Source organism: Petromyzon marinus, chromosome 56 (genome assembly GCF_048934315.1).
Source record: "Petromyzon marinus isolate PM22_M1 ecotype Great Lakes invasive population chromosome 56, UKy_Petmar_22M1.pri1.0, whole genome shotgun sequence".
NCBI classification, from domain to species: Eukaryota; Metazoa; Chordata; class Hyperoartia; order Petromyzontiformes; family Petromyzontidae; genus Petromyzon; species Petromyzon marinus.
This window is the reverse complement of record NC_133722.1, coordinates 6,799,730-6,823,971: the sequence shown is the minus strand read 5'-3', so window position 1 is coordinate 6,823,971 and position 24,242 is coordinate 6,799,730. Positions and strand designations below refer to the sequence as shown.

The window sequence follows — 24,242 nt, the reverse complement described above, 5'->3', positions numbered from 1 at the left end:
GTTGAATTGGTTTCGAAGGCGTTGTGCAGCTCCGCCGAGAAAAATCCAAAATCCACCTTCCCGCGGCCCCATTCGCTCGCCCCAACGCGGAGGAAGCCGGCGCTTCACCCCCCCCCACACCGGGCGAGAGATCTGAACGCGACGCGGCGTCTCGTGGCAACGCGACGCATCATTGTCATCGTCGTCATCGTCACCGTCGTCATCATCGTCGTCATCATCGTCATCGGCGTCGGTGTGGGCGGTGCCGTTAGGATGAGAGGGGGGCGAGGGGGGGACGGAAAAAAAATGTCGGCTCGCACGCGTAATTCAAAGCCGCGATGCCGAGATTCCAAATCGCTTGCAGCTGCAGCCGGGATGTTACGTTCTGTTCCTCCGGAGCCATTACACACGTGTTGTGTTGCACATAAGAGGGGGAGTGTAATAGTGGCTCAAATGGGGGGAAGGGGGGGGGGTTGTGGGGATGGGGCCGCCCCGCCCCCCCCCCGTGCTAAATCAAAGGTGGAAACGTTGAGGCGCGTTGAGAACTCCGTTTGAAATCAGCGGCCTGGGACAGAGCAGTTCTCGACCCTTTACGGCGGTGGTTCTCCTTAACCCCCGGGGTGCACGCCGCACCCCCTGGGGGATGCGAGATGCCCCCTTTTCGGGAGGAAGGGAGGGGGGGGGGCTGTAGCGAGACGTGGCCGGATTTATTTCGAAGGTAAATCATCGAGAACGCAGGCACGGGCACGTTAAGTTACAGCTTAACTCTGTTACGTGAAACCCTACGTGTTGTTTTAACTTATTGAGATCCACATGGATGCAAGACTCCAAGTGAAGGATATTAAGAACCACTGGTTTTATGGTGTTTAACCCCCCCCCACAACCACCAATCGAGATCACCAGTCTCTGCGCCCCCCCCGCTCCCCCACTCTTTCCCCAGCCCAACCCTACTCACGGTGCATATAAAGACTCCTGTGAACTATTTTTTATTCCATCAGGTAACGGAGCCAACTGAGCTACGTAGTCAATTTTGATTTGAAGCTTTCGTGACTGCAGGAACCCGTACTGTGGTTGGTTCTTTCGGTGAAGTCACGTGGTAGGTTTAAAAGAAAATAAAGCACGACGTTTCGGGCGCGACACAAGCGTCCATCATCAGGTGGGAAAGCGTGGCCTGACACAAGCATGGTCTGACCACGCTTTCCCACCTGATGATGGACGCTTGTGTTGCGCCCGAAACGTCGTGATTCATTTTCTTTTATACCTACCACGTGACTTTACCGAAAGAACCAACCAGAGTATAGTCGATTTGTTTACTTTCAGAGAGAGGGGAAACCTGGCTTATCACAAACGATAGCCCAACGAGAAGTGGCTTATCATCGCGTGGACATTCATAGTGGGCAAATACTTTAAATTATCCAAACGCATCGTTGATTCCAAATGTGGAGGGGGAAGAAAAAAATCACACCGGAGGGCCCCCGGGTGTTTGTTAAATGAATAAATGTGTAGAACGAAAGCGATTCGTGAGGAGCTACAGTGAGGGAAAAAAAGTATTTGATCCCCTGCTGATTTTGTACGTTTGCCTACTGACGAAGAAATGATGAGTCTATAATTTTAATGGTAGGTTTATTTGAACAGTGAGAGACAGAATAACTACAAAAAAATCCAGAAAAACGCATGTCAAAAATGTTATAAATTGATTTGCATTTTAATGAGGGAAATAAGTATTTGACCCCTCTGCAAAACATGACTTAGTACTTGATGGCAAAACCCTTGTTGGCAATCACAGAGGTCAGACGTTTCTTGTAGTTGGCCACCAGGTTTGCACACATCTCAGGAGGGATTTTGTCCCACTCCTCTTTGCAGATCTTCTCCAAGTCATTAAGGTTTCGAGGCTGACGTTTGGCGACTCGAACCTTCAGCTCCCTCCACAGATTTTCCATGGGATTGAGGTCTGGAGACTGGCTAGGCCACTCTAGGACCTTAATGTGCTTCTTCTTGAGCCACTCCTTTGTTGCCTTGGCCGTGTGTTTTGGGTCATTGTCATGCTGGAATACCCATCCACGACCCATTTTCAATGCCCTGGCTGAGGGAAGGAGGTTCTCACCCAATATTTGACGGTACATGGCCCCTTCCATCGTCCCTTTGATGCGGTGAAGTTGTCATGTCCCCTTAGCAGAAAAACACCCCCAAAGCATAATGTTTCCACTTCCATGTTTGACGGTGGGGATGGTGTTCTTGGGGTCATAGGCAGCATTCCTCCTCCTCCAAACACGGCAAGTTGAGTTGATGCCAAAGAGCTCCATTTTGGTCTCATCTGACCACAACACTTTCACCCAGTTGTCCTCTGAATCATTCAGATGTTCATTGGTAAACTTCAGACAGGCATGTATATGTGCTTTCTTGAGCAGGGGGACCTTGCGGGCGCTGCAGTATTTCAGTCCTTCACGGCGTAGTGTGTTACAAGTTGTTTTCTTGGTGACTATGGTCCCAGCTGCCTTGAGATCATTGACAAGATCCTCCCGTGTAGTTCTGGGCTGATTCCTCACCGTTATCTTGATCATTGCAACTCCACGAGGTGAGATCTTGCATGGAGCCCCAGGCCAAGGGAGATTGACAATTCTTTTGTGTTTCTTCCATTTGCGAATAATCGCACCAACTCTTGTCACCTTCTCACCAAGCTGCTTGGCAATATTCTTGTAGCCCATTCCAGCCTTGTGTAGGTCTACAATCTTGTCCCTGACATCCTTGGAGAGCTCTTTGGTCTTGGCCATGGTGGAGAGTTTGGAATCTGAATGATTGATTGCTTCTGTGGACAAGGTGTCTTTTATACAGGTAACTAGCTGAGATTAGGAGCACTCCCTTTAAGAGAGTGCTCCTAATCTCAGCTCGTCACCTGTATAAAAGACACCTGGGAGCCAGAAATCTTTCTGATTGAGAGGGGGTCAAATACTTATTTCCCTCATTAAAATGCAAATCAATTTATAACATTTTTGACATGCGTTTTTCTGGATTATTTTGTTGTTATTCTGTCTCTCGCCGTTCAAATAAACCTACCATTAAAATTATAGACTGATCATTTTTTTGTCAGTGGGCAAACCTACAAAATCAGCAGGGGATCAAATACTTTTTTCCCTCACTGTATTAAACAATCTCCTCGAGCGATTCGGAGAAAGCGACCCTGACCCCGGTCCAAAGTGAAGGCCAAAACTGCGCGTAAGTTTAAAGGGAGGTTAAAAACTACGAACTAAACTATTTTTGATTGTTAGCAGGTAAGGCCCACTGAGCTACATAGCCGGGGTTTTTTATTTATAGCCAGAAATAATTCTGGCTATCACAAGTGATAGCCCAACGAAGTCGCTTTTCGTCACGTTCAAAAATTTATAGCAGCCAAATACCCTGCCACGCACGTTTCTAAACGTGGAGGGAAAAAACCGGAGGACCCGGTAAACACAGAGGTCGACACACACAGAGATACATCGTTTCCCCCGCACCTCCGATTGGCACGGTTGGCTACGTACGGTGCGAAAGAAGTTCAACGCACGTACATACACCGCGCCTGGTTGAGTGGGTCGGGGTTGACTAGGCCTCATCATCATTCTGACTTTCTGGCCCGACCTCTTACTGGACATCTGTGAAAAAGAGCTTCATAGCTCATCGGATTTTCCCAGGCTAAATAAAAAAAAGTCTGATTCTGATCACTCTGGAGTCGATAAAACGAGTGGCCACTTGGTTTTGCCAACTCAACTGTGATTACCCTTTGGATATTTGGATTGCCTCGGCCCCCATCATAGGAATGTGGAATTTCCACTGTGGGTTCTTGCAAGGGCAGTAAAAATAGAGAGATGACCACCACATGCCTCGATGCTCAATTTGAATGAGGAACACACTTTTCACCTTTTGACGCTTCGACCCATTTGAATCAAACCCAAAGTTTATTGCAAATGCAGTGTAACAGCGGCCAAAGACGAAAATCCCCCGTATAGCCTGCAACAGGCTGTTGGGGCAAGCGCTGTTAGCGAGCAGCACCTATGACGGCCGACACGGCACACGAGGGGGTGGGTGGCCAGCACCACGCCCGGCCGCCTTTGTCTCCCCGGTGGCGACGTTTACTGCACACCGCACCAGGTACTCATTTGTGGCGGACTCGACCTAGGGGGAGGCCCGTGACCGGTTCAGATAATCGTCACGTGGTGTTGGCCGTGAGCGGGAATCGAACTCGGGTCGCCAGGTTCGTAGCGCGGCGTGGCGCTAACCGCTGCACCACCGCTCCGCCCACACATCGGTCGCGTGGGGCCCATGCTCGCGAAGCGGCTGCAGTATGTCCCGCGTCCCCCCCCCTCCCCACCAATCAGCTTAATGAAGGACGGCGCTTACGGGAGGTTGTTAAGTGAACCTCGTCGCGTAGGATTCATGCCTTGCGCGAAGTGAATCGATAAAAACAGACGAGCGTACAGTAAACGTGTAGCACCATCACCCCCCCCCCCTCCCTCCCTCCCCGGGCATTTGGCACACGTAAAACGGCCGATGTGTCGGTCGCGATAAATAACCTCGTCTTACGCCATGGTGAAGTAAGTCCGGCAAGGAGCCCAAGTGGCAGCTTTCCAAGCCGAGCCCCCTCTAGTTGTGCCTATTCGTTTTGTTTTATTTTTTACCAGGTAAGGCCCCGACCGAGTTGCTGTGCAAGTTCTTTTTCAGAAGCGCGCCCCTGGCCATCACCAATGGTGGCTCAGCGAAAAGTGGCTTCTTACTGTGAGCAGCCAAATCCAGTCGACCCTTCTGCATCGCGACTCTTCGAAAACATCGCGGGGGTCGGCGTAAGAAATAAAATGGGCGGATTTCTTTGGGGGAGTTTTTGGGAGTTTTGCGAATGCTGCCAGACGACTCACACAAAGTTTAGTAACTCATAAATGCATGAAATGTACGTACGGTAGTGTATAATATTAATGTCGTTTATCTTTGAATACCATGAATATACGCATTTTTAAAGTCAAATTTTCTAAAAAGTAAAATCTTGCGATTAAGAACGCGAAAGCCAGCAGACGACACGCAAAGGCTCACGCGCCCCACCCCCGAACCCCCTTGCTGGAGGCGCTCGCTTCGCTCACCAAGGGGACCAAGGGGACAAAACATTTTTACACGGTTTTTCCAGATCGCGGGGGGCCTGCGCCCTTAACCCCCGCGATGTGGAAGGGTCGCACGTTGATTCTAAATATGGAGGGAAAAACCGGAGGACCCGGAGAAACATCCACGCGACCGCGGGGAGAGAGAGAGAGAGAGACACGCAAACTCCGAATATACAGCAGGCGTCAGGGTCGGGATCAAACCCACGACCTCCTGTACACCAGGCGAGGTTGTTACCATCTCACCACCGCAGCGCGCATCTTCCACGTGTTCTGCCCACGTGTCCACTATATACTCGGTAGGGGCGGTGGCGGTGGGGGGAGTTGCAGTTGAAAGAATTTGCACCTCCGATTTTGCACATTCGGGGGGGGGGGGGGGCGGTGTTGCAGCGTGTCAATCCCGATTGAGTCATTTTGCGGGTGATTTTTTTCAGCATTAAGGATGTTTGGCCAATACCGGCTGCACCGTGCGGTGCCATGGGGAATTCAACGCACGTGCGTGTACCGTACGTACGTTACGTTTGGCAATTTTCAGGGACAGTTTTGCAAATCGCTACGAGCAGTTTAAGAGGTAGCTCCTCGAAGGCCGCTTCCGCGTCTCGTTCTCCCCGCGCAGCGCGGTGCGCTGCGCCGTGAAGCGAGGGGGGTTGCTCGTGGCGCGGCGCGGATAGCAACGCCGCGATTCAGATCGAGCTGAAGTTGCAACGGCAGCAAACGCCGAAGGGCGCGTGTGCCCTTCGGGCTTCTTTCGCGCCCTGCGTGGCCAACCGCCCGTGCTCGTAGGAGGTGCGGGAATCGGGAGGTGCCGATGAGTTTGCCCACGTTCAGGATCGACGTCCGTTCGGATTGCTTGGCCGCTGCACATTCCGCACGCTTGAGACACTTCGTCGAGCGGTCATTTTGTGGGCCAGGTCGCTTTTAGGAATGGGATGCATAGCTCAGTGGGCCTCACCTGGTAAAATTAAAAAAAAAAAAGAGTTTAGTTGGTAATTTTAGTTTTTTTTTGCTCGCGGTTTTTTTTTGCCTTCATGTGGGCCAGCGTCCAGTCATGGCCGTTGTCTCGAGAGATTGTTTTTAATTGCTGTTAGTTGAACGTTTTCATTCTGTGCATTCATGTATTTTAAATTAGCGAATAACCGAAAGACATTTTCGCCACGGTTCCGTCATGCTTCTTTCTTTTTGGGTTTGGTCATCGCGCGACTGAAAACCGTTGTGTCGTAAAACCCCTCCACCACCCACCCGGCACGGAGCCAATTGTTTTTTAAAGGCTCTTCAACACGTAACTAGGCTTTCACGAACCAAATATCATCCATGATGGAGGTTTTCTTGGGGGGTTTAGATTGCGTGAATAAGAATATTGTCGTTAAAGCCGCCACCGCACGACACTCCCGATGAATAAGGTTTGTCACAAGTCTGGCTGTGCGGCTGTCCGCCTGATGAAGCTGGTTGTAATCTCTGGCGAAACGTCGTACTCCCGATTGTAAATGTTGTGGATTTGCTCTCCTAGCGCACAACCGGTGGTGCTGTACTAGTGACGAATTGGCCACGTTCTTTTAAACGTGACAAACCCCTTACTAATTTTCGATTTAAAGCTTTCGTGACTGCAAGGATTCATCTTCTTTGGTTCTTTCGGTAAAGTCACTATGTAGAATGAGAATAAAATAATAAATTGATAAAATAAAATAACACCTGATGAAGGCCGCTTGTGTTGTGGCCGAAACGTCGTGAGAATATTATTGTGTTATTTTATTTTATCAATTTATTATTTTATTCTCATTCTACGTAGTGACTTTACCGAAACAACCAAAGAAGATGAACCCCTTACTAATTGGCCGTGTCGGGTGGTGGCAGGTTTGACGACACATTTATACTGTTACGCGATCTAACCACCCCCCCCAAAAAAAAAAAAAACCTACATATTTTTTTTTGTCCAACGCGTCGCGCGAATCGAACGTCGCCACCAACGTATCGCTGCTTCAGCGCCAGCGGCGTCGTCGTCGTAAGAGGAGGAGGAGAGCGATCTCGCATCGTCGAGGAGCTTGGCAAAAGTGGCGGCGTGGGAGTTCGGTGTGAGCGGCGGCAACATGCTGACTGCGATGATGAACACGACAAACCACCCCCTCCCTCCCCACACACACACACACAACAACCACCACCACCACCACCGCGGTGCTAATTTGCGGCAGGAAATGTCATCACCGTGGTAGCAAGGAGAAAGTTGCCATAGCAACGGTTTTTGAGCCGACGCTGGTGGTACCGCCGTGGTCTTGTTGGCTTCACTTTTTTTCTGCCGCCCCCCCCCCACCCGCATCCCCCCCCCCCCCCGGACTGTACGCAGGCCCCGCACGTTACCGTACGTCCCGCTTGCCCGACTGGGTGTGAGTTGCGCGACCGCGGGAGTTGAGAGGGGCCTGCTGCCCGCCGCTGCCCGCCGCTGCTGCGCCCCACGGCCAACGGAGGCGGCAGGGCGGGAGGTGTGGGTGGACGTGACTTTGACCCGTGGTTAGGTCCGAATGCACCCACGGCGTCCCGAGCCGCGGTGTCATCGAGCGCTTTCGACCGCGTCGTTTACGGTTGCGCCTGTTTGCCCGGCAAAGCTGCAGTGAGTCTCAAGACTCTTCTTTCAGGAGTGGCCCTGCCAAGTTTTTGCACGGTTGTCGGGGGGGCCGGTGTTGCGACGTGTCAATCCCGATCGAGTCATTGGCGGGTGATTTTTTTGTTAGCATTGGGATGTTTGGCCAATACCGGCTACACCGTGTGTATGTGTTACTTATGGCGGAGTGGCGGCGTAGGGGTTAGCGCGCTGCGCTGCGAACCTGGCACGTGAACTGGTGAGAGCCTGACCCAGACGAGAGCCTGGACCAGATGAGAGCCTGAAACAGATGAGAGCCTGAAAAAGGTGAGGGCCTGGACCAGATGAGAGCCTGGACCAGGTGAGAGCCTGGACCAGGTGAGAGCCTGAAACAGGTGAGAGCCTGGACCAGATGAGAGCCTGAAACAGATGAGAGCCTGAAAAAGGTGAGAGCCTGGACCAGATGAGAGCCTGGACCAGATGAGAGCCTAAACCAGATGAGAGCCTGGACCAGATGAGAGCCTGAAACAGGTGAGAGTCTGGACCAGATGAGAGCCTGGACCAGGTGAGAGCCTGGACCAGGTGAGAGCCTGAAACAGGTGAGAGCCTAGATCAGATGAGAGCCTGAAACAGGTGAGAGTCTGGACCAGATGATAGCCTGGACCAGGTGAGAGTCTGAACAAGGTGAGAACCTAAACCAGATGAGAGCCTGAAACAGGTGAGAGCCTTGAGCTGCTGCTTGAAGGTGGACGATGGTGCCTTGCTGCTGCCGCTGCTGCTGCAAGTGCAGCAGTAGGAGAGAGAGAGAGTTCCAGACGGCCGCTTACTGCTGCTGCTGCTGCTCCCGGTGCAGCTACGGAGAGACACCGCTAGGCCGTCGCGGCAAGAAAGCAAAAGCAGTTTGGCCAGGACACATTGAACGGACGAAGGAAGGCACTCTCTCGCGGCACGTGGAGCGAAATGACGGTCACGTCGCCTCTCCTTAACGACCACGTGGAGACGCAGCCGAGAGCTAGACTCAACTCTCCGCCCCAGTGATGAACCGTCGATACCGTCAGGATAATAATCACGAGGAAAGCGAGCAAGACCCTCTACTAGGGAGGCCAGAACTTTATCATTCGTATGCTTTCTATTGATTGTTATTAATTTATTGATTGTTGTCACACCCATTGATGTTTGCATTTTATTGTATAGGGCAGCACCATGTGACCCCCTTCCCCCCCCCCCCCCCATTTGGCAATGTGATGTAGCCCTTACCACCTTGCCCCTATTTGTATATTCTTTATGTATTTCTGAAATTACGTACGAGTCCACGATTTTATTATACAGGGTGTCCGTTAAGTCTGGCATCACAGGGAAAAATAACTAATTCACATCTACCCGGTCATTGGATAGGACGTCGAGGGCCAGCGGAATGGCCAGGCGATAAGCCCCGATCTCACGCCACCGGATTTTTTGTTTGTTTATCTTTGGGGGTCACTTGAAGGCGGCGCTGGGCCAACGCGGAGAAAATTCAGAGCGTCGGAACATTTGCGGCGGCGCTTCATTGACGCGCGTGACGCCGTCGCCCCCTGATACCATTTACCGTGCGCTTGCTGAACCGGGTATCTCGTCTGGAGTTGTGCATCGGGAACAGTGGTGGACGCATCGAGCACGTGCTCTGAGTAAAAGCGTGATCATTGCCATCTTTGTATTCTTTTTTTTCCTATGATACCGGACTTACGGGACAACCCTGTATATTACGGAGATTATATTTAGCAGAGAATGGCTTGACGACATTAAGGGATTGGTGCCAGAAAGACGTGCGCATCAACTCGTTTTGTATTGGCACCGCGAGGCGGAGAGGCAAAACAGTGGAAACGAATGAGCAAATGCGCAGTGCACATCAACGATGATGACGATGATGAATAATAATAATACTATTGTAATTGTACCATTAAAACAGTGCCCCTACCCCCCACCACCCCACCCCACCACCTCTTAACGCTGCGGAGATGAAGGCGCGGACACCAGCCACACAATGATGAGGCCCTGCGTCTTGCCCGCGCTGCTTGGCAACAGCCTTTGCGGGCCGCGGATGAATAATGCAGCGCAGCGCAGCGCGCTCCGCGTTCGACGTGACGTAGCGAAGTCACCTGATGGGGGCGGGGGGGCCAAGCACGCGCGACGTCGGGAGCGGGGATGGCAGGGGTTTGGTAGCGGTCTCATGCCCCCCCCCCCCCCCCGCAAGAAAGTTCCGGGGTTCGACGCCCCGAATCGGGGGCGCACCCTTTTGTGTGCAGTTTTGCGCGTTCTCTCTGTACGTATGTACGTGCGTGCGTACGTGTGTGTGTGTGTTGAACTGCTATTGCGTCGTACGTAGGCAACCATGCTAATCTCCACGATGGAGGTTTTTTTTGTTTGTTTGGGGTTGGATCGCGTAAATGTAGACGTGTCGTTAAAGCCGCCACCACCCGACGCGGCCAATTAGTGAGGTTTGTCACGTGAACAGAACGTGCCAACTCGTGACTAGTACAGCGCACCGGTTGTGTGCTGTAGAGTAAACCCACAGGATCTACAGTTTTTGCTCCCCAACACACCGGTGCGCCGAACTACTCGCGAATTAGCACGTTTCGTTCACGTGACAAACCTTACTGATTGGCCGTGTCGGCTGGTGGCGGGTTTAACGACGAATTTATGTATTTACGAGATCCAAACCAAAAAGCTCTTAATGGATCATTTTCGTCGCGAAAATCTGCGTGTTAAACATGCTAAAACCTGCGTGTTAAACATGCTAAAACCTGCGTGTTAAACATGCTAAAACCTGCGTGTTAAACATGCTAAAACCTGCGTGTTAAACATGCTAAAACCTGCGTGTTAACATGCTAAAACCTGCGTGTTAAACATGCTAAAACCTGCGTGTTAAACATGCTAAAACCTGCGTGTTAAACATGCTAAAACCTGCGTGTTAAACATGCTAAGACCTGCGTGTTAAACATGCTAAAACCTGCGTGTTAAACATGCTAAAACCTGCGTGTTAAACATGCTAAAACCTGTGTGTTAAACATGCTAAAACCTGCGTGTTAAACATACTAAAACCTGCGTGTTAAACATGCTAAAACCTGTGTGTTAAACATAGTAAAACCTGCGTGTTAAACATGCTAAAACCTGTGTGTTAAACATAGTAAAACCTGCGTGTTAAACATGCTAAAACCTGCGTGTTAAACATGCTAAAACCTGCGTGTTAAACATAGTAAAAACCTGCGTGTTAAACATGCTAAAACCTGCGTGTTAAACATACTAAAACCTGCGTGGTAAACATGCTAAAACCTGCGTGTTAAACATGCTAAAACCTGTGTGTTAAACATACTAAAACCTGCGTGTTAAACATGCTAAAACCTGCGTGTTAAACATGCTAAAACCTGCGTGTTAAACATGCTAAAACCTGTGTGTTAAACATAGTAAAACCTGCGTGTTAAACATGCTAAAACCTGCGTGTTAAAAATGCTTAAACCTGCGTGTTAAACATGCTAAAACCTGCGCGTTAAACATGCTAAAACCTGCGTGTTAAACATGCTAAAACCTCCGTGTTAAACATGCTAAAACCTGTGTGTTAAACCTGATAAAACCTGCGCGTTAAACATGCTAAAACCTGCCTGTTATACATGCTAAAACCTGCGTGTTAAACATGCTAAAACCTGCCTGTTAAACATGCTAAAACCTGCGTGTTAAACATACTAAAACCTGTGTGTTAAACCTGCTAAAACCTGCGCGTTAAACATGCTAAAACCTGCGTGTTAAACATGCTAAAACCTGCGTGTTAAACATGCTAAAACCTGCGTGTTAAACATGCTAAAACCTGCGTGTTAAACATACTAAAACCTGCGTGGTAAACATGCTAAAACCTGCGTGTTAAACATGCTAAAACCTGTGTGTTAAACATACTAAAACCTGCGTGTTAAACATACTAAAACCTGCGTGTTAAACATGCTAAAACCTGCGTGTTAAACATGCTAAAACCTGTGTGTTAAACATAGTAAAACCTGCGTGTTAAACATGCTAAAACCTGCGTGTTAAAAATGCTTAAACCTGCGTGTTAAACATGCTAAATCTGCGCGTTAAACATGCTAAAACCTGCGTGTTAAACATGCTAAAACCTCCGTGTTAAACATGCTAAAACCTGTGTGTTAAACCTGCTAAAACCTGCGTGTTAAACATGCTAATCGCTCTCCCTTATTCTGCAATGGGTTTCCTCCGGGTTCTTCACTTTCCTCCCATAGCTAAAGCCCCCCCCGCCCATGCCACCTGGGGTTTGGCAAAACATTCACAGCTTTGACCGGCGACATCACTCGATTGGGACCTTCGCACAGCGGTAGAATCATCGTCCCTTGAACCCCCCCCCCCTCTACAGACGCTTAGCAGGAGTCTCCTGACAAAGATTTTAGAGACTCGACAGGTTAACAAGCGTGCTAGAGGTAATAAATGTATGTACGTTGAACGTCTTTCGAACCAATGAAATAATAAAAAAATAAAATTCTCACGACGTTTCGATTGCATCACAAGCAATCATCCATCAGTTTCTTCCAATTTTTTTTGCGGTGGGTTTTCACACTCTGATGATGATTACTACTGTTGCAATTGAAACGTCGTGATAATTTTATTGTTTTATTTTGATTATTTCCCTTCTACATGATGACTTTACCGAAAGAACCAAGAATGTGAATCCCCTGCAGTCACGAAAGCTTTAAATCTAAATTTCTTTCGAACCGTACGTAGCCAACCACGCTAATCGGAGGTGCGGGGAGCGGGTGGGGGTCGGACAACAATCTAACACACAAAGCACTTGTAATGGAATTAGTTTGTCAATCTAGATGATGATTTAAAAGTGCACAGCTTCAGTGGCTTCCTAATATCGGACGGAAGAGCGTTCCAGACGGCCGCAGAAGCGCGTCTGAAAGCGCCGCGCGATGCGGTAACCGCCGTTCTTTGTAAATCTACAATCAACTTTGCTCGCTCCCCGTTTGGTGCTTAGAGTCTTGTGCGTGTGCGTGTCTGTGTGTGTGCGCGCGTGTCAGATAATTGATTATTGGCGAGCGTCGCGTTCATTGGCTCGGCTTAATCCCGAAGCCAGTGGAGGCACAAGCGCGAGTAACCGAATCCGGACATCGATGGGATTCGTCCCACGCACGACAAACGCCATCGAACCTGGAGCGGTGGCGCCGTGGTTAGCACGCTGCCCTCCGTGCCCCGGAGAACCGAGTTCATTTCCTCCCCCTTGCACCGGCCCTCGTTACCCGCCGTGGTGAAGTATGGCTGAATACAACCACCGCAGCCTTACCTTGAGGGAGGCCTTCATCTATCAATGCCCGTGCCCCCCCCCCTCCTCCTCCTCCCCCCTCGCGCGTGGCAAACAGAGTCGGAGCCGTCCCTAGGTGTGGACGGCCAATCAGGCCCCGCGCTTTGGGGGGGGGGGGGGGGGTCGGGTCCGTGCTTATACGTCACGGTGGTCAGACGTGATAAATTCTGGGGACCTAACCCCCCCCCACCCCGCCTCCCAGGACGGCCCTGCTTGGAGTGGTCTCGCTGATCCCGAACTTTTGGTCTCTTCCCGCGCATCTCAGCTCCACAGGGCCCCACGCCCTTTCCTTGCCACAGCTGTCAGCTGCTGAGACCCACATCCACGTTGTCATCACGTCCAGACTCCACCACGCACTCTCTTACCTCTCCCTACTCATCTCACTCTACTCCCCTCACTTTCCTGCCTCTCCCCTCTCATCTCACTCCACTCCCCTCCACGCTCTCTCCTACCTCTCCCCTCTCATCTCACTCCACTCCACGCACCTCTCTACCTCTCCCCACTCATCTCACTCCACTCCCCTCCACGCACTCTCCTACCTCTCCCCTCTCATCTCACTCCACTCCCCTCCACGCTCTCTCCTACCTCTGCCCTCTCATCTCACTCCACTCCCCTCCACGCTCTCTCCTGCCTCTCCCCTCTCATCTCACTCCACTCCCCCTCCACTCACTTTCCTACCTCTCCCCTCTCATCTCACTCCACTCCCCTCCACGCTCTCTCCTACCTCTGCCCTCTCATCTCACTCCACTCCCCTCCACGCTCTCTCCTGCCTCTCCCCTCTCATCTCACTCCACTCCCCTCCACGCTCTCTCCTGCCTCTCCCCTCTCATCTCACTCCACTCCCCCTCCACTCACTCTCCTACCTCTCTCCTCTCATCTCACTCTACTCCTCTCCACGCTCTCTTCTACCTCTCCCCTCTCATCTCACTCTACTCCCCTCCCCTCGCTCTCCTGCCTCTCCCCTCTCATCTCACTCCACTCCCCTCCACGCTCTCTCCTGCCTCTCCCCTCTCATCTCACTCCACTCCCCTCCACGCACTCTCCTACCTCTCATCTCTCATCTCACTCCACTCCCCTCCACGCTCTCTCCTGCCTCTCCCCTCTCATCTCACTCCACTCCCCTCCACGCACTCTCCTACCTCTCTCATCTCACTCCACTCCCCTCCACGCTCTCTCCTACCTCTCATCTCTCATCTCACTCCACTCCCCTCCACGCTCTCTCCTACCTCTCCCCTCTCATCTCACTCCACTCCCCTCGCTCTCCTGCCTCTCCCTCTCATCTCACTCCACTCCCCCTCCACGCACTCTTCTACCTCTCCCCTCTCATCTCACTCCACTCCCCTCCACGCTCTCTCCTGCCTCTCCCCTCTCATCTCACTCCACTCCCCTCCACGCACTCTCCTACCTCTCATCTCACTCCACTCCCCTCCACGCTCTCTCCTACCTCTCCCCTCTCATCTCACTCCACTCCCCTCCACGCACTCTCCTACCTCTCCCCTCTCATCTCACTCCACTCCCCTCCACGCTCTCTCCTACCTCTCCCCTCTCATCTCACTCCACTCCCCTCCACGCTATCTCCTGCCTCTCCCCTCTCATCTCACTCCACTCCCCTTCACGCTCTCTCCTACCTCTCCCCTCTCATCTCACTCCACTCCCCTCCACTCACTCTCCTACCTCTCCCCTCTCATCTCAAGCCACCCATCATCATCCCTCCTTCGGGGGGGGTCCATAAAATGAGCACCGCTTTCTGGGCAAGTCAACCGCGGTAATCCTGCGGGATAGACTCTACCCCCACCCCAACCCCACCGCCATAGCAATGTGGAATTTCCACCAGTGTCTCTGCAGGGCTGTGTAATAACGAGGAGAGACGAGCACGCACGTCGCAATGCTGCTGGCCCTTGTGACCCCTGACATCACTTTAACCTTTTGATCTCGAGCGCTCTTTTGCCGCCGGTCTGTTTCCACCGCTTCACCCCCCCCCCCCACCTTTGCCACCGCTGCTCCCACATCGTGGCCCCCCCTTCTACCCCCCCCCCCCCGCCCAACGATTGTCTGCTGTGCCTCGCCGGATAATTACCAGGGAGCATTGTCTTTGAGCGGACACCTAATTCCCCCACGATCGGCCCCTCCGCTCGCAAGCCGGAGTTAAATGAAGAAGAGCGAGCGGGAAAAGCGGCGTGCGCTTCTCCCTTGCACGGCGATATTTTTAGTTTCCTCGCGCCAAGCGCGGTGCACGCTGGGGACCTCGGTCGGGCTGCTGCCTCTCTCCTCTCCCCCTCCTCTCCCCCTCCTCTCCTCTCTCCCTCCTCTCCCCCTCCTTCCTCTCTTCTCTCCTCCTTTCTCTTATATATTCTCTCCTCTCCACCTCTTTCCTCTCTCTCCTCTCCCCCTCTCTCCTCTCTCTCCTCTCTCTCCTCTCCCCCTCTCTCCCCTCTCTCCTCTCTCTCCTCTCCCCCTCTCTCCCCTCTCTCCTCTCTCTCCTCTCCCCCTCTCTCCCCTCTCTCCTCTCTCTCCTCTCGCCCTCTCTCACCTCTCTCCTCTCTCTCCTCTCCCCCTCTCTCCCTCTCTCCTCTACCCTCGACTCCTCTCTCCCACCTCTCTCCTCCCCCCATCTCTCTCCCTCCCCGTGTTCTCGCTACGAGTGCCAACCCCAGCCCCTCCATCGCACCACGGGAGCACTTTATTAATAACCACTGCGAGGAGGAGGAGGAGGCAGGTTTGTAGCCGCAGTAGACGCAGCAGCTATCACATGCCACTCCAATTAAACGGGGTGTAATGCTTGAATCGGTGCTTCTCATCCCTGCGTTGCGGGGAGAAGGGTGGGTGGGTGGGCTGGGGTGGGAGGAAGCAGGCTACGGCGTGGATACCGTGCAGGAGAAATGTAAAACCTGGTGTGTGTGTGTGGAACGCCGGCAAATGTCTCGCGAAACGGCAATTGCTTTGCGGACGCACAAAAACAAATACAACACCAACACGTGTGCCGCTGCAATGCGATTGCTTCCCGAGACTCTGTGCAGAAGCAGCGGATGATGTTTCGTGTAGAGGGATGCAGTCTGTCGTAGGTCTCTGTGCGTGAACTGTGGGTCTCTACGTCAGTATGTGGGTCTCTGTGTGTCTGTGGGTCTCTGAGTGTCTATGGGTCTCTGTGTCTGTGGGTCTCTCTGTGTGCCTGTGGGTCTCTGTGTCTGTGGGTCTCTCTGTGTGCCTGTGGGTCTCTGTGTGTGCCTGTGGGTCTCTGTGTGTCTGTGGGTCTCTGTGTGCCTATGGGTCTCTACGTTAGTCTGTGGGTCTCTGTGTGTCTGTGGGTCTCTGTGTGTCTGTGGGTCTCTGTGTCTGTGGGTCTCTGTGTGTCTGTGGGTCTCTGTGTGTCTGTGGGTCTCTGTGTGTCTGTGGGTCTCTGTGTGCCTATGGGTCTCTACGTTAGTCTGTGGGTCTCTGTGTGTCTGTGGGTCTCTGTGTGTCTGTGGGTCTCTGTGTGTGTCTGTGGGTCTCTGTGTCTGTGGGTCTCTGTGCGCCTATGGGTCTCTGTGTGTCTGTGGGTCTCTGTGTGTGTCTGTGGGTCTCTGTGTGTCTGTGGGTCTCTATGTGCCTATGGGTCTCTACGTTAGTCTGTGGGTCTCTGTGTGTCTGTGGGTCTCTGTGTGTCTGTGGGTCTCTGTGTGTCTGTGGGTCTCTGTGCGTGAACTGTGGGTCTCTACATCAGTATGTGGGTCTCTGTGTGTCTGTGGGTCTCTGTGTGTCTGTGGATCTGTGTGTTGGTCTCTACGTGTGCCTGTGGGTCTTTCTGTGTGTCTGTGTGTGGGTCTCTATGTGCCTGTGGGTATCTATGTTGGTATGTGGGTCTCTTTGTGTATCTGTTGGTCTCTATGCGTGCCTGTGGGTCTCTAACTTAGTCTGTGGGTCTCTGTGTGTCTGTGGGTCTTTGCGTGTGCCTGTGTCTTTACGTTAGTCTGTGGGTCTCTATGTGTATCTGTGGGTCTCTGTGTGTCTGTGTGTATCTGTAGGTCTCTACGTGTGCCTGTGGGCCTCTGCATTAGTCTGCGGGTCTCTGTATGTCTGTGGGTCTCTTGTGTGAGTCTGTGGGTCTCTCTGTGTGTCTGTGGGTGGGTCTGTCTGTGTGTCTGTGGGCCTCTGCGTGAGACTGTCTCTACGTGTGTTTGTGGGTCTCTGCGTGAGTCTGTGGGTCTCTCTGTGTGAGTCTATGGAGGGGCAGGGGTGGAACTTCGGACATCCTGCCTCCCCGGGAGATCGGGCCGCAAGTGCGATCCATTCAACCGCGGCAGCGTCCCCCCCCCCCCTTCCCCATGACTCGTTCTACACGGGACAACACGGAGGTGCACAAAGCGTTCAATATTGACGGCGGAAAATCAAATAACGCGTTAGAGCGAACGGGTCGGCGACAAGGACCGTCGAGAGAGAGCGGTTGCCAAGTCCGTTAAACGATGCCTGGTGCCTCGTGAAGAGCTCCTCGTCGTCCGGCTCCGTCATAGGCTCCTCCGTCGTGCGTTTGCCGTGCCGAGGCCTAGTCGGTCAGGACGGCCGCTTTTCCGCCTCCTCCGAAATTCGTGGCGTTTTTTGTTGTTACTTCGCGAACGCTTCTCCAAGAGAGTTCGAGTTGCGAGTTTTTAGTTTGTTTCGCTTGGCGGGGGCGCGGGGGTGAGAGAGAGCTCAAGGTTGTTCGGGATGAGTCTCAATTGAAAGAGCGTAAAATTAGAAATGTGTCGTTCAACCCGCCGCCACCCGACACAGCCAACTTGTATGGGTTGTTGCGTAAACAGAACGTGGCCAATTTCGTCACGAGTACAGCACCACCGGTTGTGCGTCAAAGAGGAAATCCACAACGTTTACAATCTGAGTACGACGTTTCGCCAGTAATGACGACCGGCTTCATCAGGCGACAGACAGATTTGTGGAGACGTCCACCCGTTTCGGTCCCTATATATGGATGCGTAGATGTGGTGACCGCGCTTTCTGCGCCGTTGTGGCTTGGCTCTCCCAACGCACCAACCGGCAAGCGCTGTGCTAGTTGACGAATTGGCCACCTGTGTGTTCTGGGTCAGGCGAAGGGACCCAGAACGCACGTGTGTAGCACCCTTGCACATCGCGTGTAGGCGGACGAGGATGCTGTACGCCAACGTGCGACGGCAGGCGAGCGGGGTTGAGGGCGTGAGCGCAAAGGCTGCGTCCGTCCGTCCGTCCGTCCGCCCGTCCGCCCGTCCGAGAGTCGACGACTTTTCGCGGAGATGATCCCATAGGGGAACGGAACTCCTCGGGGACTGGTTTCCGCCGGTCCGTGGTTCTCCCCCTCCTGGCTCCTCCGAGTCCGTCCTGCTCGTCGCTCTCGCCCTGCGAGAGCGGCGAGCGGGTAGCGTGCGGTGGCGGCAGTACAAGTTGGGATTACCGTTCAAAGTAATTGATTATTGACTCAGATTGGGCGGGTTGGGGGGGGGGCGGGGGGTTCTCGCCCTAATTTATGTCTTTATATGTTCAGTGACTTGCTTTCCATTTCTCTCTTTTGCACTCCTGTCGTTTGTATTGTTTATTGTCGTAAATTGCTGACCCGCCTCTAAACTGGACCATTGGTAGATAAAAAAAAAACAGCTTCATAGCTCATCGGATTCCGACCCTCCAGTGGAAAGAAAGATTCAGCTTCCGATTCTTTGGCGCAGGATCGTGGCACCGATTGATCGACTGCAACGACAACAACAACAACAACAAAAATAACGTCGTCCGCGAAAACTTTAGCGAGACGGACTCGCGCGATCGACCCGGCTGTCGTGGAATCGCCGTGCAGGGCACGTCGGACACACCGCTGAGTGCCGAAGCCTCCCTCCGAGGTTTAAGCGCTTAAGCGGTTGCTGATGCAAGTGCAAACAAGTTGGTGGTCATGGCCGCAGGATGTAAATATTGTTTTGCTTCTTTCGGTAAAGTCACGTAGAAAGAAAGAAAAAAAAAGTGAATAGAAATAATAATAATAAATTTAAAAAAATAAACGAAAAACCACTGTGGAATTCATCTGCGCGCCGGGCCCGCTGGGAAGGCAACTCCCAGCGCCGTGTTCTCCGAGCAGCGTCGCGGCTGGCCGCGTGTGGACGGGAATCGTGCGGTTGAGCGGCCCAGGTTTCCTACGGTGTGGTAGCGGCAATTGGCGCAAATCGACGCGGCCTCTCGTTAACTTCCGGCGCTGATATCACGAACGCGGCGGGCCATCGCCTAACGCGACGGCAAAACTACTTTCTTGAGCTGTGGGGCTGAGCGGCGCGGGAATTCTGGGTGCACGCGCGGAGTGATACGGCACGCGGCGGCGTAACCCTCGTCTCGACTCTCTGTTCCGCGACGTCAAGGCCGCCGGCTGATTTTTTTTTTATAGTGCGCACGAGATTGAAATTGACGTTGTTAACGCACCTCTTCCTAGACGGTAGAGTGGGACGGGAAAAAAAACATTGCCCCCGAAGAGGGCTTCTTCGAGAGCGCTTTCCCACGATGCCACGCGAAGCGCACCTGCCCGGCAGCTGACGGTGGCCGCGTGTGCTGTCTTGGCAGCGTACGGTAGCGGTTCCCCGGTCGCGGGCGTTCCTACGAGTACGTCGGCGCGCCGGGATTACTCGCGGCCACCTCGTCCCGTTTTGCGGAGAGATCAAAGCTCGTTGCGCGTCCCGGCGACTCCTGCGAGGGCGCCGCCGGAATTCGGTCTTGGGGATGCGTTGACGGGCACTTAAAAATATCCGCCGCTGGCATCCTCGTGAGATTCTAGGCGGACCGCCGCACGCTCGCTCGCTCGCTCGCAGCATTTTACCCAGAAGTCCTCCTTCCTTTCCTGTCCCCTGCATGCTCTTTGCGTTGAATTGTTTTGCAAATACGTCTCCAAATTAGTATAAAAAAATGACTGCATTGTACCTACATCTCTCCACGGAGGCGAGATGTTAACTCCTTCGCCTGGTGTACAGGACGTCGTGGGTTCGATCCCGACCTTGATGCCTGCATGTTCTCGCCATGGTCGTGTGCATTTTTCTCCAGGACCTCTGGGTTTTTCACTCCACATTTACAATCAGCACGCGCTTAGAGTGTTTGGCTGCGATATATTTCCATTTGATAAGCCACTTCGTTGAGCTATCATTTGTGAGCGCCAGGTCGCTTCTGAAAAAAGAGCTTTACAGCAGCCCAGTGTGGGCCTTACCTGGTAAAAAAAAAAAGTTAAATTGTTAAATGACTATACTCGATCCGGTTTCCGCTGTGCTGACCATCAACACTCATGACGGCCCTCCTGGCGGCGGCAGTGTAGTAGCCACTCCACATGATTCTGCACTTGCTCCGTTGCTATAGTACTATACCGCCTTCGACTTTTATGAACGACCGGGTGTTTTAAGGTTAGCGATTTGTCGTATTATCTGGGCTGTATAGCAAGTGAAAAAATACAATTACTTAACCATGCAAGTTAAAAAGACTTGTGTTTTAATATTAACGTGTTTTTGTTTTTCAAATTTCGGGCCCCTTTATAACATCATATGCTACAGGCCCCGCACTTAGCTTAATCCGGCGCTGGGCGGCGGGAGGAGTAAGAAAGGCACTTCCAGGGCTTGCCCCACTCGACCCACGTGTCCGTTTTCCTGCGCAACAGTCGGCAACAAAACTGCGCGAGCTGTGGGGGGTCTTTTGGGGGTGGCGGCGTGGGGGGGTGGGGGGGGTGGGCAGCACTTGTTGTTGGTGAACAAAAAAGCACCGATCAGGCCTAAGAGTCGGAGAGCGGTGGTACGGGACGACGATGTTTTGTGAGCTGGCATTGGATGCGAGCTTGCAACGATTCACGTGACACGGCACTCCCAAAGAAGACAAAGATCCCCCGTATAGCCTGTAACAGACTGTTGGGGCAAGTGCTGCTCACGAGCACCGTTCGAAGGCCCGACGCGGCACACGGGGGGGGGGGGGGGTGGGGGTGGGTCAGCACCACGCCCGACCGCCTTTGTCTCCCCGGTGGCCATGTTTACACACCCGCACCAGTTATACTCATTCGAGGCCGAGTGGACCCAGGGGAGGCCCAGGACCGGTTCAAATAAGCGCCGCTGACGTTGGCCGTGAGCGGGAATGGAACCCCGCGGCTCCGGGGTTCGTGGTGCGGCGTAGCGCCAACCACCGCACCCTCCACCTGCACCCCCCCCCTGCCCCCCGCGTCGTTCCGTGCCCACCTCTCAACGCCACGCTGCGTTGCCTTGTGGCTTGTCACGATTGGGTTTGGGTGGGTGGTCGTGCAATTCGATGCGGACTGTTTTTTTTCTTTTCGGCCGTCTCGTTCGTATTGTTTCCTCCCGGGTCCCTTCCCACCTCGTCTGTTTTGCCCTCGTTTAATGGGTGCGGGGGGGGGGGGTTGGTGGGGGGCCGGGGGGGGGTTGGTGGGCGGTGGGGGGCCGGGGGGGGGTGAATGCAAATGGGCGGTGACCCACTCTGGCACGCGCCGTTTTGTTGCCGTGTGTCGCGGCCGTCTGCCAATCGGCTTTCATCTCTGAATCCATTGATCGGTGATTCCTACAACAACAACAACAAACGCGTTGCCCTATAAAAAGGAACCATTCTCCAGCACATTATTTTCCCGTCTTGTAAATGTTTCCGCACCTATACCGGTAGACACCTCGTTTGTTGATATCCCTCCCTCGGGACCCAGCTGCTGTATTCCGTTCTCTTTGCAATGTCGACGTTTTTTGCCGTCGCTGCTGCTAATTGCTGCTACTGTTGCAGCTAGCTGCTACTGCTTGCAGCTAGCTGCTACTGCTTGCTGCTGCTAGCTGCTGCTGCAGCTAACTGCTGCTGCTTGCTACTGCTTCTTGCGCCTGCTGCAGCTAGCTGCTACTGCTGCAGCTAGCTGCTACTGCTTGCAGCCAGCTGCTACTGCTTGCCGCTGCTACTGCAGCTAGCTGCTGCTGCTGCAGCTAGCTGCTACTGCAGCTAACTGCTACTGCTTCTTGCTACTGCTGCAGCTAGCTGCTGCTGCTTGCCGCTGCTAGCTGCTACTGCAGCTAACTGCTGCTGCTTGCTGCTGCTAGCTGCTACTGCAGCTAACTGCTACAGCAGCAGCAGTTAGCTGCTAGCTGCTACTGCAGCTAACTGCTACAGCAGCAGCAGTTAGCTGCTACTGCAGCTAACTGCTGCTGCTGCAGCTAGCTGCTAGTTGTTGCTGCTACTTCTGCTGCTGCTGCTGCTGCTGCTTGCTGCTGCTGCCAGCTACTGTTGCGGCTGCTTCCTGTGGCTCACGCAGCACCACGTAATCCCCCCGTGTGAAACAGCGCTGGCCGAACGGGAACCACCGCCACTCGTGTCAACGTCTCAGAAATTGAACTTGGACTCGCTCGCTCGCTCGCCCGCTCGCTTATAAACGTTGACCGTGGGGGGGGGAGGAGGGAGGGGGGGGGGTGGGGGGGCCGGCGCTTATATGGCAACGCTTAGAGGCGCCAATCGCCGAGATTTCACGTCGGCTGAATAACGAGCGCATCCGGTGGGGGGGGTGCTTGGGGGGGGGGGGGTTGAGAGAGAGAGAGAGACCCCCCGTCCCCCCCGTTCGGTTTCCGCGCAGGATCCTGGCACCGCCGTTCCCGCGTCCACGAACACGGGCGGCAGCAGCAGCAGCAGCAGCAGCTGATGAGTTATTTCGAGCCTCCGCGCACTCACACGCGACACAACGCGACACAACGCACGCTTCGGCGGAGGATGGCTCGCGTGAGTCATCCCAATCAGGGGCTCCCGAGTCGGTTTTTTTTTTCCCTTTCGTATCACCAACCGCCTACTTTGAAGTGCGCGGCATCCACCCACGCCCCTCCGCTGCACAATTAGGGCCGCAGCGAGGAGCGCCTGCCGGGCAGCCGCCACTTCACCGTCGGTCGCCTTCCCTCTCCTCCTCCTCCTCCTCCTGCTCCTCCTCCTCCTCCTCCTCGCCTCTCTCGGGTTTATTTCCCCCCACTCGCTCCATTTTTTTTGTTGTTTTTAATATTGACGCCGCGCGGGTGCGCGCGGGCCCCCGAGGATCCTCCGCTCTCCGTCGTCGCATCTTGGAATCGAGCCGGGTTGGTTGTTGGTGCGGCGTGGGGGCGGGGGGGGGGGGGGTTGGGGGCGGGGAAATGGGTAGCGGTGCGGTTTGCCGATCGCCGGCTTAATTGGCGGCGGTGGAAAAACGGCCACGGCACGCGGTTAGCGCCGGCTCGGAGGCGGACGTCCGGCTCCCTCCCGTCTCCTCACCCACCCACCGGGCCGCCGCCGCCGCCGCCGCGGGTTTCCCGTCGCAGATCCGCCACCGCCGCCGCCGCCACGCGCGTCCGCGCGCCGGAACCCGGCGGACGCTCGACGGGAGCGAGCGATGGAACCCGACGGCGCCGGGCCCGCCGCGGCCGTCCCCGAGGAGGACCCCGCCGCGGCCCTCCCCGCCGAGTGGCCGCGCAAGCGGGACGGCCGCCCCGCCGAGGACGAGGAGGAGGAGGAGGAGGAGGCGGCGCGGAGGAGGAGGAAGGAGAAGGACGTGAGCGCGGCCGAGGCTGGCACGCCGATGCCACAGGTGACTTGACGGTCGACACGCGGGCTGCGGGTGGGCGTGCGGGCGGTTCGGTGAGAGTGGAAATGTCCGGTGTCGCTGTTGGGACCGCGGCTTAGCCGGCGGAGCGGGGCGGAAGGTTGCGGGTTCAAATTCCGGTCGGGTGCGTTTTGACTCGGAGCATCGTGTGTTTAGTTTTGCTGTCCTTCTCCCCCGCACCGCCCGATTTAGCACGGTTGGCGACTCGCGGTGCGAAGGAAGTTCAGCGCACGTGCATACGTCGGCATCATCGCCACCTCGATCATCCCGCTGGGGTTGATCAAATGAGAGAGCCGCTTTGTGGGGACGTCAACAGTGGTCGTCATGTGGATTGACCCGCCGCCTGCCATAGGAACGTGGAGTTTTTTTTTTTTTTTTTTACCGCTGGCTCAGGGCTGTAAACGGCACATGAGCCTCGCTTCAAAGCCCTGTTGAGAACTATATCAGTCAAATTTTGATTTAAAGCTTTCGTGACTGCAGGGATTCATATTCTTGGTTATTTATTATTTAATTGTTTCCCTTCTACGTGACTTTACCGAAAGAACTAACTATATCAGTCGTTGCAAGCGTTCAAATAATAATAACAACAACAACCTCTACTTTATAAAGCGCCTTTCATATTGAAGTATCTGAAAGCGCTGTAACGTAAAAATATCACCGTACTCACAAGTACAGATGCAATCTTAA

At 53.7% G+C, this 24,242-nt stretch overlaps 1 protein-coding gene across 3 annotated transcripts in view; it reads left to right on the top strand.

Moving 5' to 3' along the window:
• LOC116954676 (cAMP-regulated phosphoprotein 21-like) overlaps positions 1-24,242 on the top strand; it is an 81,840-nt gene that overhangs the window by 18,658 nt on the left and 38,940 nt on the right. For 2 of the 3 annotated variants that reach the window (XM_076052520.1, XM_032975375.2), the window contains exon 1: positions 23,111-23,540. The exons of the other annotated variant lie outside the window; for it this stretch is intronic. In XM_076052520.1, coding sequence (XP_075908635.1) covers positions 23,346-23,540 — 195 coding nt within the window. In that variant the 5' untranslated portion in view covers positions 23,111-23,345. Of the gene's footprint in view, positions 1-23,110; positions 23,541-24,242 lie in introns of those variants that run through there. 3 annotated transcript variants of the gene reach the window in all.